Source organism: Pseudophryne corroboree, chromosome 5 (assembly GCF_028390025.1).
Source record: "Pseudophryne corroboree isolate aPseCor3 chromosome 5, aPseCor3.hap2, whole genome shotgun sequence".
Classification (NCBI taxonomy): domain Eukaryota; kingdom Metazoa; phylum Chordata; class Amphibia; order Anura; family Myobatrachidae; genus Pseudophryne; species Pseudophryne corroboree.
The window spans coordinates 770,492,470-770,504,671 of NC_086448.1; the positions used below are offsets into that span (position 1 = coordinate 770,492,470).

The 12,202-nt window shown below is 46.7% G+C and overlaps 1 protein-coding gene across 1 annotated transcript in view; it reads right to left on the reverse strand.

Moving 5' to 3' along the window:
• DPYS (dihydropyrimidinase) overlaps positions 1-12,202 on the reverse strand; it is a 109,465-nt gene that overhangs the window by 15,355 nt on the left and 81,908 nt on the right. Inside the window, exon 8 of the mRNA XM_063924305.1 lies at positions 10,971-11,178. Coding sequence (XP_063780375.1) covers positions 10,971-11,178 — 208 coding nt within the window. The remainder of the gene's footprint in view (positions 1-10,970; positions 11,179-12,202) is intronic.

Consider the following 12,202-nt stretch of genomic DNA (forward strand, 5'->3'; position numbering starts at 1 on the left):
GCATATACAAGGCATCATTACACTGATTGCCAAGAGATGTATGGACATCTGAAAATTTTTATTATTATCATCAATATTATGCAAAGAAGAGCTTCTAAAATGAAGCTGTACTTACTAAGATATACTGGATGTAAAAGTATAACTATCTGCAAATCAGCAGTATATGTGTACTGTCTACATGATATAATATTAAATTCAAATTAATCAGATTTTTCGTTGTATGCCAATATATTGATTTCCGTGCTTCCCTGAAACCAATTAAGTTATCTATGTATTAATTTGTTGCTGCCCATTTCCATTATGTGCTGTTTATTAAGTGCATTGTTACATTTAAACATAGAAACATAGATTTGGAGGCAGAAAAGTACCGCTTGGCCCATCTAGCTCCTTTTTTAACCATATTGTTATTACCTCAAACTCTATTTAATCCTTATTTCTTTGTAAGGAGATCTTTATGCCTATCCCGCATGTTTAAATTGCTCTACTGTCTATCTGCCTCTACCAATGTTTCCTTCTTGTCAGGCCCGGCGCTACCCGCTCAGCAAAGGGATGCATTGAATGTAGGCGCCAGGCAGGAGAGGCGCTCTAGGTGCCCTGCATCCCCACTGCTGCGCCGCCTGTTCCCCCTGCTGCTGCCGGCTGCTGTGCCTGTCACACTGTGACAGGCAGCGGCGCCGGCAGCTTTCAGCTTCCTCTCCCCCTCCCTGACTGTGTGACAGCGCAGAGCCATAGTGTGCACTGTGCAGGTCAGGAAGGAAGTCCCGAAAAGGGGGCGGGGCTACACGGAACAGAGGGACGGAGCTACAGGGGACCAGGCTGATCAGGAGGAAGAACAGAAGGATGGACAGCAGGGGTGTATCTAGGGGTCTGAGCGCCCCTGGCAAAGTAAGGAACTGGCGCCCCCCACCTCCCTCACCCAGAGACACATAGGGGGTAGTTACAGAGGTCAGGGACACTGAGGGAGAATTACAGGGAGGGTGCGGGTACAGTGGCAAACGCAGGATTTCTAGAGGGGGGTTTCCAAATGCAGTACACAATCTCCCACTCTGCAGAACGTTGGAGCAATTGTGGGAATCTGGGGGAGCAGTAGAAGAACCTAGTAAAGACCCTGGACATTAATGTATACTGTATGGAATACAGTATTAATATTTAACACTATAGATAGTCTATAGTATAGGCTGTATCACACATTTAAATAATATAAATAAGTGGTCAGGAACAAGATTAAACATACCATAATAAATAAATAAATAAATATTACAAACATAATAGAACCAGTCCTGCACTTTTTAAGCACACATTCTCCCACCTCATGGTAAGGCTCCTGTCTTTTCTTCCTGGTAGCTACTCTCTTGGCCAGTGTACTGATTGAGGATTCACACAGCAAACTTGGTAGAAGAAGCTGCTACCACTGGGCATGTGCAGCAGCTCTGCTCTGTCCCTAAAACTGCATTATGTGGTGGTAGCTCTAGTTATCGTATTATATACCATTGCTATTGTTTTCAAAATTTGAGCCACTTTCCAAGAGGAGGGGGGTTTCCGGGCAACCAGAACCCCTCCTGCGTTTGCCTATGTGGTAGGGACAATGAGGTGGAGGGCTTACAGGGAGGCTGAGGTCAGGGACACTGAGGGGGAATTACAGGGAGGGTGTGGGCAGGGACACTGAGGGGGAATTACAGGAGTGTGCGGGCAGGGACACTGAGGGGGAATTACGGGGAGGCTGAGGTCAGGGACACTAAGGGGGAATTACAGGGAGGGTTCGGGTAAGGAAAATGAGAGGGAGGGGCTAAAGGGAGGCTGATGTCAAGGACACTGAAGGGCAATTACAGGGAGGGTGTGGGAAGAGACACTGAGAGGGAATTACAGGAGTGTGCGGGCAGGGACACTGAGGGGAGAGTCACAGGGAGGCTGAGGTTAGGAACACTGAGGGAGAATTACAGGGAGGGTGCAGGCAGGGACACTGAATGGGAATTACGAGGAGGGTGCAGGCAGGGAGACTGAGGGGGAATTACGAGGAGGGTGCAGGCAGGGAGACTGAGGGGGAATTACGATAAGGGTACTGGCAGGGACACTGGGGGGAATTACAGTTAGGGTGCGGGCAGGGACACAGAGGGAATTATGGGGAGGGTGCAGGCAGGGATACTGAGGGGGAATTACGAGAAGTGTGCAGGCAGGGACACTGAGAGGGAATTACAGGGAGGGTACGGGTAAGGACACTAAGAGGGAATTACAGGGAGGGTACGGGTAGGGAGACTGAGAGGGAATTATAGGGAGGGTACGGGCAGGGATACTGAGAGGGAATTATGGGGAGGGTGCAGGCAGGGATACTGAGGGCGAATTATGGGAAGGGTGTGGGCAGGAACACTGCAGGCAGGGACACTGAGAGGGAATTACAGGAGTGTATGGGCAGGGTCACTGAGGCGGCAGTTACAGGGTTGGTGCGGGCAGGGACACTGAGGGGGAAGTACAAGGAGGGTGCGGACAGGGACATCGAGGGGATATATGCACACATACATACAGTTAAAAACTCCTCTCTAGGTGTGGTGGCACTACATGTCCCAGAAAATCCAGTTGACAAGGTGTGCTAGGACTTGTAGTCTCAACACAGCTGTACAGGCAGACACTGGTCTAGATACCTCTCCATACAGAGCTCTTTGTAGCCGGTGATCCAGACTGCCAGGATAGACCATGCAGTGCAGCTACGGCAGTGACGTGCGATGGGGTGAGGCAGGTGAGGCAGAGCCTTTCCTGTCATACCTAATGCTTGTGCCAGAGTTTTGACTAAATAAAGTATATGAAAAATACAAATAATCTGTTTCAAATATTTTCTTTGCATTATTCTAATCATTTTTATAGCCAAAACTCTGGAGTAAAAAGTCTATGGCAGTTGAGGCAGTGCCTCACCTGGCTAACTTCTCCGCACATCTCTGATCAAACCTCACCAAATTTCCAGGAGTTTATACTGCTGAACCCGTGTATAATGCTCAGATGTACCCTTTGGCTCATATATTGCATGTAAATCTGGCTTTGGGGCTAGCCAGTGCCTCCGGAGCCATTTAGCTCACCGCACGTCCCTGAGCTACGGTACCGCAGAAAATGTACAGGTATGCTCATGCTGCACTGCTGACTGGTGCTCATTGTAGTGACTGGTGTTTGGTGACAGACCGCGTGGGACCAATGAGAAGGGGTGCTGATGAGGAAGAGGTGCCTCGCCCCTCCCCACACCTGGAAGTGCCCCACTCCCCGGCTATATTTACCATCATTGTGACTCCTGATTTCAAGGGTCACCCCCTGCCTGGCCGCCCACTTAGCCAGTAAAGTGGGCGGTCCGGGCAGGCGATGACGCGATTCTTGTTGAATCGCGTCATCATAGTCATGCCCCCTGCTGTATAATGCCGGCAATAGCGGCATTACACAGCGGGGGGGCATGGCTTACATGACGCGTCCAGCAGCCACGCCCCCGCCCCGCCTCCCTCAGCACGTCATTACACTGCCGGCCTGCCCTGCTGAGCCGACCGGCTGCTCAAAAGTCGGTAAGTATGCTGCTAAGGGATGTACTCAGTGAGAACTACTATGTCATTCTAACCCCTGGCGTGGGTGGCACTGCCGGGCGGGCCCCCCCCCCCAGCCAGACTTCCTTTTGGTAAGAAGATGTAAAGAGTGTGAGCTTGAGAAAGTGTGTATCTATGTGTGTGTATCCATATGTGTATATTATCTATGTGTGTGTGTGTGTGTGTGTGTGTGTGTGTGTGTGTGTATCTATGTGTGTTTGTGTGTGTGTGTATTTGTGAGACTGGGTGGTTTTGTGTAAGCGGCACTACTACAGGGGGGGTTTTATGTAAGTGGCACTACGACAGGGGGGATTTTGTGTAAGCGATACTACTACAGGGGAGATTTTGTTTTTGTGTAAGCGGCACTACTACAGGGGGGATTTTGTGTAAGCAGCACTACTACATGGGGGGATTTTGTGTAAGCAGCAGAGGCAGAACTCTGGGAGGCAACGGAGTCATCTGCCGCCGGGCTCTTGCTCTGAAGGGGGGCACGTCTCCTCCCATTCTGTGACACCATTGAATTAAGTTATTTGATATCTGTCGCTGTCTTTTCAGTGGCCGACTTCTTCACTGGTCTCTACACCTTACAAATCACACCCTTTTCATTATACTGTAGGTACACATTTTACAAGGGTCACACCCAAGATTAGAAACCACAACCTATTACACTGGAAGCAGATACCTTACTAGTGGAGCTATTTGCTCCTTGTAAGAAATATGAGAATTTTAACTATATGAAGATACTTCTCTGACAATTACATGTAACTTCATATAGTTAGAATTCTCATGCTTCCACTACAGGAGCAAATAACTCCATCAGTAAAGTGTCTGCTGTTAGTGTAACAGGTCATGGGATCTAATCCTGTGTATAACTGGTAAAAAATGTGTGATTTAAAATAAAAGACAATTAAATGTATAAACGCACGCACACATACATACATTTATTTATCTTAATATAGGAAATGGGGGGGGGGGGGGCACCAATATTTATCTTGCCTCCGGGCAACTGGGACGAACTTCCGCCACTGGTAAGCAGCACTACTACAGGGGGTGATTTTGTGTAAGCGGCACTACTACAGGGGGGATTTTGTATTAAAAGATGTATTAAAAAAGATGTATTAAACAAAAAGTTGGAGAATTAATTGTCTCAGGCGGTTTTTAACCATTTAACTGACGATTTATTTTGCCAAAAACCGCTCCGAAATTGTCAGTTTTTTTTTGAGTGAATTAGGTGAAGAACATGAATTTAACCCTATCCCAAATTATTTTAGTAAAAAAAAGGGGAACACAATATTTTTTAATTTAAAAATCCCCCCCAAACATCGAAACATCGATCGGGAACATCGGGAACATTGCGGCTTTCATTTTAAAAGCCGGGACAGCCTGCAGGTATACAGGGGGGTCTGGGAGTGGCTTGGGAGCAGGGTCGGACTGGCCCACAGGGGTACCAGGGAAATCACCAGTAGGCCCCACTGCCTGAGGGCCCACTCCTTCCTCTAGGGATCAGGCTCCAGACTGTGCATTTGAATTATACATGGTAGATATGTTGCATTACACTGCACTAAACTATTGTGTATTTCAAGCCTTTGTGGAGGCTGGCCACACCCCTAAGTATGGACCCCTATAACTGCATTCCCCCGGTGGGCCCTTCATGCCCCAGTCCGATACTGCTTGGGAGGGGTCATTTACACTCCCCAGTGGCTGCTATTGTCTGCAGCTGCTGGGGGTGGGGGATCCTGCCATGCTGACCGATCAGCAATGATCGGCAGCACACAGCAGACATAGGGGGAGAGTGCAGGGAGGAAGAGGGACCTCCCTCTGACAGCAGCAGCGGAGGGAAGTTTCTCTTCCCTGCCGCTGCTAACACTCTCTGACAGGTCACATCCTGTGCGACCAGGTCAGATAGAGCACTTGCAGGCAGGGCCGGTGCTAGGGTGTTCGGCGCCCTCCTGCAAAATATAAATTTGCGCCCTCCCATACTTTACATGCAGGGCCGGGGGGTTAACATGGCCTCTTGGGCCCCCGAGCTGCAGGAGATCCGTGCACGCCTATGGATGTGAACTCTCTGCCCACAAACACTCTGTGCAGCGCTAGTTACGGCCCTGCACACAGACAGTGCCGTAACTAGACATTTTACCGCTGAGTGCAAAATAGGGGCATGTAAAATAGGGTCAGTGCGCGCCGCAGGCGCGTGCAAAAAATATAGGGGCGCAGTCAGCGTGCCCTTTTTACACATTACGGCAGCCAGCGTCCCCCTTTTTACACATTACGGCAGCCAGCGGCCCCTTTTTACACATTACGGCGGACAGAGTCCCCTTTTTACACATTACGGCAGACAGCGTCCCACTTTTTACACATTACGGTAAACAGTGTCTCCCTTTTTACACATTACGGCAGACAGCATCCCCTTTTTAAATACAAACAAACACACACATCCATACACACACACAAACACACACACACACACACACACACACACACACACACACACACTTTCTCTCTCACACTCTTTTTGCATCCCCTTACCACAATCTTGCTGGCCAGATCTTCCACAGTCTGCTAGCCTGGTCCGTGTAGCTCCGCCCCCTTGGCCTGTGTAGCTCTGCCCCCTTGGTCCGTGTAGCTCCACCCCCTTTCGTCAGACCGCAAACTGACACTCCTCTCCTCTCACTGTCACAGGGGAGAGAGGAGAAGGAGTCATGCTGCCGGCGCTGCTGCGGCTGCCTGTCAGTGTGACAGGGCAGACGCAGCAGCCAGCAGCAAGGGGGACCGGATGGCGCTTCAGCAGGGATGCAGAGCAGTGAAGGCGCCTCTCCTGCCCGGCGCCTACCTGCACTGCATCCCTTTGCTGAGCGGGTAGGGCCGGCCCTGCTTGCAGGCATGGTCGCATCTGATGCCACCATGTCTGTCAAGTTGTTAATTAAGTCCATGGAGTGCCACCAGCACATCGATATTGTGGAAGGTCCTTGTCAGCCCTTCTAGGAAGTGCAGCGGCTCCAAGATAATGTCCCAAAAGGGTGCTTTTAATACTATGCTGTGTAATGTGAGTAATGGACACTTCTGTGTGGTGTAACTTGAATTAAGGTACTATTGAGTGGCCACACCCAGTTTTATAGCACATGCGCCTTCCCTATTTCAAATATGGGAGGGGGGCGTAAGTCCTTTACTTTGCAAGGGGCGCTCGGACCCCTAGATACACCCCTGCTGACCTTCGCCTGTTGGGATTCTGAACATCGGGATAACGCGGTAGGTATTCTAACCCCCCGGAATCCCGAACCCTAGCATTTTAATCCCACCCCTGGAGACATGGTCTCCAGAACTGGACACAGTATACTAGATGAGGCCGTACCAGTGACCTATATACTTATACTAGTGGCATTATTACTTCTTTCTGCTGCTGATTCCTCTCCCTATGCAGCCAAGCATCTTCTTCATTGCTTTGTTACATTGCTTACCTGCCTTTAAGTCACCAGAAATAGTGACTCCTAGATCCCTTTCCTCCTCAGTAGTTTCCATAATTTATAGTGCCATTAATATTATATTTAGCCTTTGAATTTTTGAGACCCAAGTCTATGATTTAGTATTTTTTGGTATTAAACTGTAATTACCACTTTCTTGACCATTCCTCTAGTCTACCTTAGTTCTCAGTTATTTGTTTTACCCCACCTGGTATGTCTACCTGTTGCAAACCTTTGTGTTATCTGCCAAAAAGGTGTACTTTCCCTTTAATGCCATTTGCAATATCACCAATAAAGATATTAAACAGCACTGGTCAAGTACAGATCCCTGGGGTACTCCACTGGTAACATTTCCCTCCTGTGAATGCACTCCATTTACCACAACTCTCTGTTTTCTATCCTGCAACCAAGATCTTTTCCATTCAACTATTTTAGTATTCAATCCCAAACTTTCATGTTTATTTAGCAGTCTGCGATGTGGGACAGTGTCAAAAGCCTTACTAAAGTCTAGATAAGCTATAGCTACTGCCCCACCTTTATCTAGTACTTTAGTCACATAGTCAAAAAAATCAATAAGATGACATGATCTGCCCCCAAGTGAATCCATGCTGCTTGGAATCCTGTAAATCAGGCCTGGCCAACCTGTGGCTCTCCAGCTGTTGTAAAACTACAAGTCCCATCATGCTTTGCCACAGTTTTGCTATTAAGGTATGCTAAAACGGAGGCAGGGCATGCTGGGATGTGTAGTTCCACAGCAGCTGGATGGCCGCAGGTTGAAGACCCATGCTGTACAGTAAATTGTTGGATTTGAGATAATCTACAACTCTACCTTTTAAGAGTGTTTCCATCAATTTCCCTACTGCTGATGTAAGGCGAACTGGTTGGTAGTTGCTTGTGTCTTCCTTGTTAAAGTTTGGGGGTCATTCTGAGTTGATCGTTCGCTGCCATTTTTTGCAGCGCAGCAAACAGGTTACTACTGAGCATGCGTGTGCACCGCAATGCGCAGGCGCATCGTACGATTACAAAGCGGATCGTTGCTGAGCGATGGATTTATCAAAGAATCCATTCGCACAGCTGATTGCAAGAAGATTGACAGGAGGAAGGCGTTCCGGGGCGTCAACTGACCATTTTCTGGGAGTGGTGCGGCGAACGCAGGCGTGTCCAGGCGTTTGGAGGGCGGATGTCTGACGTCAATTCCGGGATCCACAATGCTGGATTCTTGTTCTACACAAAACTTTTTTTGCATAGCAGGGCTGCACAAGCGATCGCAGCCCTGCTATGCAAAAATACACTCCCCTATGGCCCTCATTCCGAGTTGATCGCTCGCAAGGCGATTTTAGCAGAGTTACACACGCTAAGCCGCCGCCTACTGGGAGTGAATCTTAGCTTCTTAAAATTGCGAACGATGTATTCGCAATATTGCGATTACAAACTACTTAGCAGTTTCAGAGTAGCTTCAGACTTACTCGGCATCTGCGATCAGTTCAGTGCTTGTCGTTCCTGGTTTGACGTCATAAACACACCCAGCGTTCGCCCAGACACTCCTCCGTTTCTCCAGCCACTCCCGCGTTTTTTCCGGAAACGGTAGCGTTTTTATTCACACGCCCATAAAACGCCATGTTTACGCCCAGTAACACCCATTTCCTGTCAATCACACTACGATCGCCGGAGCGAAGAAAAAGCCGTGAGTAAAAAAACTATCTTCATAGCAAAATTACTTGGCGCAGTCGCAGTGCGAACATTGCGCATGCGTACTAAGCAGAAAAACGCTGCGATGCGAAGAAAATTACAGAGCGAACGACTCGGAATGAGGGCCTATAGGCGGTGTCTAGTTGATCGCACGGGCTGCAAAAAGTTGCAGCGTGCGATCAACTCGGAATGACCCCCTTTATGCGTTCTAACAGGCAAGTTAGAGCAGTCATTGTTTAGAGAATGTACTTTAATAATCTGTTTGGTCTTTTTGGCACACTATTATAAATGATATCTGACTGGGTCAGCACATATTTTTATTATTCCTGGTCACTTGTACTCTATGTACATATCCCTCTCATCAGAGCTCCAGAATGTTCACAGCAGCACAGATGAATTCAGGAGGTGAAGTTGTTCTTATGGGAGGAGATGGCCTGTCCACTGCCTGTAAAATGACAGGAGCTGATTGGTTGGTACTTTATCTCTTTATTTTATCTCTCTCCAAGCTTTGAGAAATCTCCATCATAGGCTGCATTTAAGAATGTGAATGTTGCTAATACTGGGCAACGCTCAAGAAAGATTTAGGCGTGTCCTCATGAGCATCCTGAGCATTGCTGGAGAATACATTCTGTCATGATGGAATACATTCAGGGTCGGACTGGCCCACAGGGGAACAGGGGAAACCCCCTGGTGGGCCCCACTGTCTGTGGGCCCTCCTCCTCCTCTAGGGATCAGGCACCAGACTCTATCCTAGTGCACTTGAATTGTGCATTATACATATGTTACATAATACTTCACAAGAATATGGTTTATTATATATTTACCAAGGGGAACAGAACATGTACTCTGTAATGGTTAGCCAAACCTCTGTGGTGGCTGGCCATTCCCAAGTGGAGCCTGGCCACACCCTTATGCATGGGCCACTACAACATCATTTCCCCCAGTGGGCCCTTGATGCCCCAGTCCGACACTGAATACATTTTGAAACAGTAGTCTAAGTGAAGACAGGGGCCCATATGCACTGTAATTGCTTGTGAATTGCAAAACCGGTGTGACTATGGCGATCTAGCATTCAGGTTTAATGTGGCAATCATTTAAAAAGGCAGAATTAACCTGGTTTAGAGTATTACATTTTTACCACTTTAAATCTACAGATGTGCCCTTTTTCATTGTTGCCGCAATGCGTATACATGGGCGCACACATCACGGTAATGTTATGCCGCATCAGGGTGCATGCAGTCACATCCGCGGGTATGCCATGTAAAGCAAATGGATTGCGAGTGCGAGTGTTCACACTCTCCCGCTATTCCGCAATTCGCATGCCGCGATGTGTAGTTACAGGTAGTCACAGAAGCCTGATTTACTACCTTACGTTAATGTGAGATTCCATGCAGCTAACGCGAGGATCTTTGCACCTGCAACTGGGAAGCCGCTCTGCCCACTGATATTATGCATGACACTCCCGCAAGTCAGAACAGTCCAGTGCAATCACACTGAACGCCCAGATCCTACCCCAAAATGCCCATGGCACGGAAAGACAGAGCCGAGAAAGATCCGTCCAACTCAGAATAGCAAGGACCGTATCCAAAAATGTGTACATTTGCATCTGCACATGTGCTGTATACTGAAGCTTGCTATTTGCATTCATCTACATAGATCAGTCCTACTAAGAGCCAGCATCGTAGTCTCAACAAATGAACATATTTGAGGGTTTGAGGCTATTTCTCTTGATCCGTCATGTCTGTCTCGTACTTTCTACCAGGACAGTATGCTAAGACATTTCTAGACTGAGGGTATGTCTATTGTCAATGATGAGTAACCTCATTAGTAACAATTAAAACAGGGACTATTTTAAGCAAATACGATTTGGCCTTTTTGAATCAATACTGTGACCCCCGGGGCAGACTATGGTACAAGCCAGTGTTGAGACTTTATCCCACAGACCAGTAATGGGAGTGGGACATTGGATTACTAGTTGACAAATTATGCTGTATTTAAGCCAATTATGATGTTTCCTTTGCGCTGATTAAACCTTCATTACATATTATTATCCATTTCAATTTGGTGATCTATCAATTTTGTTTTTTGCTATTTTGGCACTCATTGCATTTATTTTTCCTGAATTTAAGTGTAAAGGTGATGCAATCCTCTAATGGTGTTAGAAGTGGGATTACTGAACCATGCCTTTCCTAAGGAACCTTCTCCAGGCTGAATAACACTCAACAGTGGCAACAATAAAAAAATAAAAATAGGTTACTTTGTGTTTACTTACTTCATCTCTTTTTAAAATCCGTCCGTAGACATATTCGGCAAATGGCTTGCGTGGAATATATTTCCCATGACCTGCCACTGTTTGAAACACTCCATTTTTATATACCACTCTTCCACCAGCAATAGTGACCAGAGGGACTCCATGGCAAACCATGCCCTCAAATATATTGAATTTCACAGCTTGGTGATGGGTTTTAGCAGAAATGGTTCTGTAAAATAAGACATATATGATATTAGAACATAACAATAATAATAAAATAATAATAATAATAATAATAATAATAATAATAATAATAAAAATGTTATTTATATACAGGTACCACTTTACATTTGCATTTACAGCACAAAATACAAAATAAGCTTATCAGGAAAGAGAACTAAGCTTTCTTTTTTAGGAACTAAAGGGACACTAGTGAAAAACGTGAATAAACAGGAAAGTCTTGAGTCTGTTTTTCAAGGATTTTAGAGTGGATGCTTCTCAAACTGTGGGGGACAGTGCGTTCCATACGGTCTGAACTGCAAAGCTGAAAGCTTGACCCCCAGATGAATTACAGGAGATTCTAGGTACTGCTAATAGTCCTTCATCTACAGATCGCAGTAATTGAGATTGGTAGTTAAGGGATCAGAAGCTGCTTCAGGTAGCTTGGACCTGCTTTGAAGGTCAGTAAGCCAATCTGGAAACAGATTCACCACCTTACAGACAGCCAGAGCAGGATGTAGAGAATGTGTGTTATATAGCTGGAACAGAGCTGGTAGGTTGATAGTCCAGCAGCTCATTTTTGTACAAGCTGCAAGTGGTGCAATTCTTTTGCTGTGAGACCAATGTAGAGGGCATTGCAGTAGTCTAGGCGTGATAATACAGATGCAAGTATGACTGTAGGCAGATAGACACATGACCGTCTTACAGGTCTGCAAGGGTTCACATTTGTGTAATTATGCCTTTACTGTACTTGATCTACAATAGACCTACCCCTCTAAAAGCCCCCCCCCCACGGATCTCCCAACCAAGTGTAAGTGGTTGGTCGTAAGAAATCTATATGTACGAATATGAGTTATGAAGATAGCAGCTGCAGTCACGTTCCTGAAAAGCTAAGCTGATTTTACATAGAAAGTACGTGGACGGCTGCTGCGAGCATAGGTACTGTATAGCTTGGAGTAGAGAAGGAAGATAAAGTCATGATAGAAGTTTCTAATACACCAGGGGTTTTAATAAGGTAACTGCTAAGCTGAGGA